Source organism: Arvicola amphibius, chromosome 6 (genome assembly GCF_903992535.2).
Source record: "Arvicola amphibius chromosome 6, mArvAmp1.2, whole genome shotgun sequence".
Lineage (NCBI taxonomy): Eukaryota > Metazoa > Chordata > Mammalia > Rodentia > Cricetidae > Arvicola > Arvicola amphibius.
In genome coordinates, this window is record NC_052052.2 from 31,397,044 (window position 1) to 31,405,117 (window position 8,074).

Here is an 8,074-nt window from a genome sequence, read left to right on the forward strand (position 1 = left end):
GGCTTGCGGATGAGAAAGCTCCGCCCACAAACTGTTGTGCGCCTGCGCTTCATTTCCCCCGTGTGCGGTGGGGCCGAAGTGCTGTCATGGCGGACCCGGCGGCTCCCGGCCGGTTGGAAAGAGGCAATGGAAATCTAGGGGTACAGGAGGCGGCGGGTCCTGGAGGTAGGTGGGGCTGAATTGTCCGGGGGAAGAGATCGTTGCCGGGCGGCTCGTTTCTGCTGCCTCGCGGGAGGCTGAGGGCTACAACTTATGCCGGTGTTCCCGGGTGTGTGTCGCAGGAGCCCTGGTGGAGCTCACCCCGACCCCCGGCGGCCTGGCTCTGGTGAGCCCCTACCACACCAACCGGGTTGGGGATCCCTTAGACCTCGTGGCGCTCGCCGAGCAGGTGCAAAAGGTGAGGAATCGCCATCTCCGTACTTTAAACCCTGCGTCTTTGGGCTCCGACCTAAAATTTCATCTGCGTCCTCGGACAGCCTGTGAGCTCGGCAGTACCTACCATCCCATTTTACACACGAGGAGGATCACTCTATCTCCAGTTCTTCGTTGTTGTTAGCTTGTTTTTTATACAGGGTTATCATGGAACTCACTATTAGACTGGTCTGGTTTCCAACTCAGTTCCACCTGCCTCGGCCTCCTGAGTTCTGGGATTAAAGGTGTGTGCCAGCAAGCTCATCATCTATCCCATAAACAAAAAATTGGTGCTGGAGGTGTAGTTTAGTGGTCACATCACTTGCCTAGTCTGAGTTTGATCCTCAGCACCACCAAAAACAACGTGTAAAAAGGGACAGGGTAAAATTCCCGTTTTAGATGAAAACAACAACTGGAGACAGTTTCATCTTGCTGGATAGCCAGGCTGGCTTCCTATTCAGCCTCCCAAAGGCTGGGTATTAACGGGGGCAGCCACACCTGGTGAATTTCAGTGGGTTCAGTATTCCTATGTGCAGAGCTTAGACATCAGTTCCCATAATAGGTAAAGAACATTTGCAAGATAATGGAAAAGGCAATAGAAGTCTGGGCACGTTAGCTTTGGACGGGTTGTCTGGAGCTCAGGGTCTGTAAAATGAATTTGAGGTGGGAGAGCCCCTAGGTCCTTCTCTTCTCTGAGCAAGGCTTCCAGCTGTAGAATTCTTTTCAGTGCCAGAGCCTGACTACTTTGAAAGCTTCTAGTGTCCCCTCCCTCTTGTGTAAACTAGCTTATTTGGCAATAATCGTGTTCAAAAGATTGCTTTGGTCAAGAAAATTAATGATAATGTGGCCAAATCCCTCACATAAAAAGCTATGTATGCTGTTTTATTTGAGAAAACTTCAAATGTTTAGGGAAGCGTCTTTAATTAAAGCCTTACCTTTTTATAATAATGGAAATGGGAACAAAATAGAACTTTTGTGGATTAGAAGGCTATCATGGGTCTACTTAGTCAAATTGCTATTGAGAGGGAAGTATCAAGGTTCAAAATCTTGGGCAAACAGTACTTTGAGTTTCTCTGAGTGACTATCACCTCAGCCAAAGAAAGAAGGAATATAGTTTTTGTCTTTTATACCATAACCTAGTGAAATATAAAGGTTATATTATTCTGTTGCCTCCAATTCTCCAGTATAACCGATCCATCTTGGAGAAACTGAAGAAAAAGATGCTGTGCAAACAAATTGAGGGCTGGAAAGATGGCTCGGTGGTTAAGAGCACCGACTGCTCTTGGAAAGGACCCAGGTTCTGTTACTAGCACCCACATTACAACTCAGTCATTTGTAACTCCAGTCCCAGGGGATCAAATGCCCTCTCTGACCACCGTGGGCATTGCTTGAACATGATGCACCTACACGCATGCAGCCGGACACCTGTCCCCATACAAGAAAAAACTAAAGGCTAAGTGAATCAACATACTCACGGTCTACATATGAAATGCACTTGCTAAGAGGACTGACTCCTGGCTCCCTTAAGAGTGTTCAGAAAGCTTGGGAGATTTGGTACTGAGGCATGGATTTTTGGAATTAGACTCATCTGTGTTCAGATCCCTCAACTGCCATTTATTAATTGTAAAACCTCAGTTGCTTCACCCAAGTCTTAATGCCTAAGTAAGGTTATCATATCTAGAGAGCTAGATGTCATTATTAATACAGAGGTTCTTGGACTGGTTAGGTACAGGATCAATGCTTAGCAGTTATAAGTACTCTTTGAGACTGAAGAGATGGCTGAGGGGTTAAGAGTACTTGCTCTTGCAGAGGACACATGTTTGGTTTCTAGAAGCTACCTGGCGGCTCACAGCCATTCATTACTCCAGTTCAGTGCCCTCTTCTGAATTCTTCAGATGCCAGGCACACACGGTGCACATACATTCAGGTGAAACACTTATACACTCATACTGTCTTAGTTAGGGTTTCAATTTCTGTGAAGAGACACTGTGGCCGCAACAACTTTTATAAAGGAAAACATTTAATGGGGGCTTAGAACTTCAGAGGTTTAGTCCATTATCATCTTGGTGGGACATGGTGGCATGCAGGAAGACATGGTCCTGGAGCTGAGAGTCCTACATCTTGATAGGCTGGCAGCAGGAAGTGAACTGAGACACTGGGTGTATCTTGAGCATTTGAGATCTCAGAGCTTAGCTCCACAGTGACACACTTCCTCTAAAAAAGCCATACCTACCTTAACAGACTAAACCTCTTAATAGTGCTACTCCCTTTAGGGGCCATTTTCTTTCAAATTATTGCATTCCACTCCCTCTTTCCCAAAGGCTTTTAGACATATCATAATGCAAAAATCAGTCCAACTTCAAAAGTCTCCATTGCCTGTAACAGTCTCAAACTTATTTAAATGTCTAAAGTTCAAAGTCTCTTCTGAGATACATGTAATCTCTTAACTGTAATCCCCTGTAAAATCAAAATAGAAAAGCAGATAACATACTTTCACTTTATAATGGCACAGGATGTACATTACCATTCCAAAACGTAGTGAAGGGAGTAGAGTGAGGAAATACGAGACCAAAGCAAGACCGAAAACCAGACAGACAAACTCAAAACTCTGCATCTCCATGTCTGATGTCAGAACTTTCCAGATCTCCAATTCCTTTCAGTTTTGTTGATTGCAACACATTTTTCTCTCTTGGGCTGGTTCCACTCGCTGTTAACAGCTTTTCTTGGCAGGTATACCATAGCTCTCTGGCATCTCCAAAATCTTGGGGTCTCCAACAAAATCCAGGCTTCACTTTCACATCTTCATGCAGTGGCCTCTCTGGGCCTCCATGCAGGGACACCCATGCCTGGCCTCAGTGGCTTTCCTTACTCATTGGGGGAGGCTCCATAATGCTTCTTCTATTCTTGACTCTAAAGCCAGAACCACGTGGCTGAAGGTGCAAAGTTCAGCTGGTTTCAGTTGCTGAAGTAGACACCATGACCACAGCAACTTTTATAAAGGAAAACATTTAATTGGGGTAGCTTACAGTTTCAATCCATTATCATTATTGTGGGACATGGTGGCATACAGGCAGAAATGGTGCTAGAGGAAGAGCTGAGGGTTCTCTATCTTGATCTGCAGGCAACAGGAAGTGAACTGTGTTCCACACTGGGTGTAGCTTGAGTATAGGAGACCTCATAGCCTACCCATACAGTGACACACTTCCTCTAACAAGGCTGCTCATCCTAGTAGTGTCATATCCTTTGGGGGCCATTTTCTTTGAAACCACCACACATATAATAAATAAAAGTTAAAAAAATACTTTTCATTTCTTTTTAGTTAGGTTCTAGTTTACATGCTGCCACCTTAAAAGGAAAAGGGGTTAGAGAGATGACCCAGCCATCTTGTTTGTTTATTTGTTTTGAGACTTGCTGCTCTTGCAGAGGACCTGGGTTCAGTACCCATTTCCATGATGGTTTATACCCTCTACAACTTTGATTCCATGGGCCCTGATACTGTCTGGCTTCCTCAGGCATCAAGCAAGCACATGGTGCACATATATACATGCATGTAAACATTCGTATATAAAAAATAAATTTATTTTTGTTTTTTTTTTTGTTGTTGTTGTTGTTTTTCAAGACAGGGTTTCTCTGTACTTTGGAATCTGTCCTGGAACTCACTCTGTAGACCAGGCTGGCCTTGAACTCACAGAGATCCACCTGTCTCTGCCTCCCAAGTGTTGAGATTAAAGGTGTGTGCCACCACTGCTATGCTAAAAATACACTTTTAAAGAAAAGGGGGTTGATTATGAGGTTACCCCCATTCTGAACCTGCCTTGCATATGGAGGCAGCTGCTCTTTTCATTAGCCGTATGGATTTTCTTGTCTTAAGAACAAAGTGCATCTTTCCTCATGGGCTGTAGGACCATCTGTTGCTGCCCTTTCCCCTTTTAAATTTATTATGTGTATGCGCTGAAGTTCTAGGTAGGTATGATGTAGGTGATCCAATAGAGGTGATGGGCAGAGTCCATCACAAGTATCTTTTGATTTTATTTTCTTGCTGTTTGAGACACAGTCTCAGTATGTAGCCCTGGCTGTAGACCAGGCTGGCTTCCAACTCACAGAGCTCCACTTGCCTCTGCCTTCTGAGTGCTGGGATGAAAGGCATGTGCCACCACATCTGGCTTGATTTTCATTGTAAAACCCATTTTTTTTTTTTAAATTTTAAAGGAGCAGTGGTAGCACACACCTTTAATCCCAGCACTTGAGAGGCAGAGAGAGGCAGGCAGATCTCTGTGAGTGTGAAGCCAGCCTAGTCTTCAGAGCGAGTTCCAGGACAGGCTCCAAAGCTACAGAGAAACCCTGTCTCGAAAAACTAACCAGCCAACAAAAAAACCTTCATTTGAGCTGGGTGGTGGTGGCGCATGCCTTTAATCCCAGCACTTGGGAGGCAGAGGCAGGCAGATCTGGTCTACAAAAGCTAGTTCCAGGACAGGCTCCAAAGCTACAGAGAAACCCTGTCTCAAAAACCAAAAAGTGTTCAAACATTGAAAACAAATGGGTTGAGTGTGGTGGTGCTCACTGATAATCTTCATATTTGGGAAGAAGAGGCAGAACGGTTGCAAGCTTGAGCCAGCCTGGGTTCATTAGTGAGTTCTATAACTCTAGTAGGAGATTGGTCTTTCATTTCCAGCCGCCCAGACCCGAATAATCACCCAGAAACTATATTAATTACAACACTGCTTGGCCAATGACTCAGATATATTTCTAGCTAGCTATTACATCTTGAATTAACCCATTTCTATTAATCTGTGTATTGCCACAAGGCTATGGCTTACTGGTAAAGGTTCTGGGTATCTGTCTCCTTTAGTAGCGACATGGTGTCTCTTTGACTCTGCCTAATCTCTCTCTTTATCTCTGTTTGGATTTCCTGCCTGGCTTTACTGTGCTAAGCCATTGGCCAAAACAGCTTTACTCATCAACCAATAAAGCAGCACATATATAAGGACATCCCACATCACATAACAGCCTGGACTCCACAATGGGAAAGCAAAACCAAACAAGGGGCTTGAGAAATGGGAGGACTTGGTTGTGCAGAGAGGAAAGGGAGTGATCATTAGATGGAGGACGTGCTCGTGTTTGGTGGCAGGAGGTGAGGGTGCGGAAGCACCAAAACCTTGTGATTAGAGCTGAGAGCGAACAGTAGTGGAGATAGATGAAGGGTGCGGGGTCATTACAGTGTGGGCTTCTCCTGAGTTGGGCCCTAGGGTGGGTGGGAATTTACATGGCAATGGAATAGAAAGAACCCTTTAGGTAGAAGCAGAAGCTGTTGGCATAAGTCACTGAATTGCATCTTGATGTGACCACAGGTGCCACTTGCCTTTTCACCCTACAGTATGGTTTCTCTCCTTTGTAGGCTGATGAATTCATCCGAGCAAATGCTACTAACAAGCTGACAGTCATTGCTGAGCAAATCCAACACTTGCAAGAACAAGCTAGGAAGGTGAGAAAGATAGATGTTCAAGGCCAGTGCAGGTTAGGCAGGCTTTCCTTTTCCTTTGCTTGGGAGGGTTAGCTGAACTTATAATCATGGTGCCTTCTTTGTTTTTCATACATTCTGAACATGTAGACCTTTTGATTAAATGCCAGAAATATGCCCAAGAGGTTTCATTAGTTTATTTTGTGTTGCTATGATGAAATACCTGGAGCAGGTTAGTCCTATAATGATGTTTATTTTGTACATACATTTAGAGGTTCGAGGGGCATGGTGCTGGTGTAGCTCAGCTCTGGGGAGAACTCTCTGGGTCACATCTAGTCACAGCAGAACATGTATGGGAGAACAGACACATCTTGAAACGAGGCTACAGATTCAGGTGTCAGGCCCTGGCTTTTACAACATCGAGTCCTGGTTTGTGTCTTTATGTCGCTCTCCCCAGAGTTCCCTTCTGAGAGCAGTGCCCTCCCTCTTACGTCACTGTGCTGGTGGCCAGGATCCTAGCATCCTTTAGGAGACAAATGACATCTGAACCATAACAGAAGTTAAGCAGAAGTGGGTTTTGTTTCCTATCTAGGAGAAAGGAAAGATAAAGCTTTTTAAGGGAAGAAGAGTTTCTTTTATTTATTTATTTGTTTGTTTGTTTATTATGTATACAATATTCTTTCTGTGTGTATGCCTGAAGGCCAGAAGAGGGCACCAGACTTCATGACAGATGGTTGTGAGCCACCATGTGGTTGCTGGGAATTGAACTCAGGACCTTTGGAAGAGCAGGCAATGCTCTTAACCGCCGAGCCATCTCTCCAGCCCCCGGAGGGAGAGTTTCTTAAGAAATGTACTTTACCCAGAAAAAGAAGAACTTAGAATCCCCCAAGTCAGCCACACCAACATTTAAAAATCTTACCCCTCTAATAGCTTTCCCAGCACAACTTATATAACCTCCACTCTTCCAAACCGTTTGCACCCCAGTAGTGAGCCATTGCTGCTGGGGAACCAGACTGCAAGCTTGGAGTTTGTGCTTTGGTTAGGGTGATGTGGGTGAGGCCGGGTACCTCTGACTCATCTCCTGCCTTACCTGTGTGGCTGGCAGGTACTGGAAGATGCTCGCAGAGATGCTGACTTGCACCACGTAGCTTGTAATATGGTGAAAAAACCTGGCAGCATTTACTATCTTTACCAGCGGGAAAGTGGCCAGCAGTACTTTTCCATCATTTCTCCAGAGGTAAGAACATTCATTCTTAACTCTAGACCAGCTCCAGCCTTTGAGAAATGCTGGGCATGTTTGTATGAAAATGTAGCCTGCAGCTTGGTCAGTGGTTTCCTAGAAAGTGAGGTGATGTGAGCCCAGGTATGATGAAAAGTTGTATGTGTGCTTGAATGATATTCTTTCCTTTTTTCTTTGTTTTTGTTTTTCAAGACAGGGTTTTTCTGTGTAACAGTCCTAGCTTTCCTGGAACTCACTTTGTAGACCACACTTGCCTCAAACTCACAGGGATCTGTCTGCCTGACACTGTCCCCAAGTCCTGGGATTAAAGGCGTGTGCCACCACCACCTGGTGATACTCATTATTTCTGATGTGTAGTATAACTTCCAATGATGGTTTGAATAGTCTGAAGTGAAAAGCATAAAAAGAAGTCTGTGTAGAGAAAGAGCCCTGTTCACTTCTCATCCTGATGAGGACTTGTTCCTTTGCCCTCTAGGAATGGGGAGCAGGCTGTCCACATGACTTCCTTGGTGCCTACAAGCTGCAACATGACTTGTCGTGGACTCCATACGAAGACATTGAGAAGCAAGATGCTAAAATTGGCATGATGGACAAGCTGCTGAGCCAGCCCATGGCCTTGCCCCCATGCACCGAACCCACCTTCCAGGGACTCACTCACTGAGTGTGGCTCTGAGGAACAGCGCTCATGACAAAGGCCTGACCACCAACCGTCTCCTTGTCCACATTCTCTTCCGTGTGTGTGTGTGTGTGTGTGTGTGTGTGTGTGTGTGTGTGTGTGTGTTGGGAGGGGGCTCATGAGGACTTTGGGTTTTGGGGTGAATCATGAACTTCTTGGAAGGAAAGCCTGGTGAATGTAGACATTCACCAGATAAGGATGGTGAATGGAATCGCTGAACTCGTGTGGGATCTTCCTGGGCCCACTGATGCCCAGTCACTCGGTTTCAGAGGATTAGCTAGTGCTTTCC

General features: G+C 45.3%; 1 protein-coding gene across 1 annotated transcript; it reads left to right on the top strand.

The window, feature by feature from the left end:
* The first annotated feature begins 33 nt into the window (after positions 1-33).
* On the top strand, positions 34-7,816 carry C6H1orf50 (chromosome 6 C1orf50 homolog). The gene is made up of 5 exons (XM_038334876.2): positions 34-165; positions 282-397; positions 5,807-5,893; positions 6,975-7,106; positions 7,585-7,816. The coding sequence occupies exons 1-5, from the start codon at positions 87-89 to the stop codon at positions 7,768-7,770; spliced, it is 600 nt and encodes a 199-aa protein (XP_038190804.1). The 5' UTR covers positions 34-86; the 3' UTR covers positions 7,771-7,816.
* Positions 7,817-8,074: the final 258 nt, after the last annotated feature.

Coding starts and splice junctions, on each gene's coding strand:
- C6H1orf50 (XM_038334876.2), top strand. CDS start 87: ATGGCGGACCCGGCGGCTCCCGGCCGGTTGGAAAGAGGCAATGGAAAT. Junction 398..5,806: donor TCGCCGAGCAGGTGCAAAAG/GTGAGGAATCGC, acceptor TCTCCTTTGTAG/GCTGATGAATTCATCCGAGC. Junction 7,107..7,584: donor TTTCCATCATTTCTCCAGAG/GTAAGAACATTC, acceptor TTTGCCCTCTAG/GAATGGGGAGCAGGCTGTCC.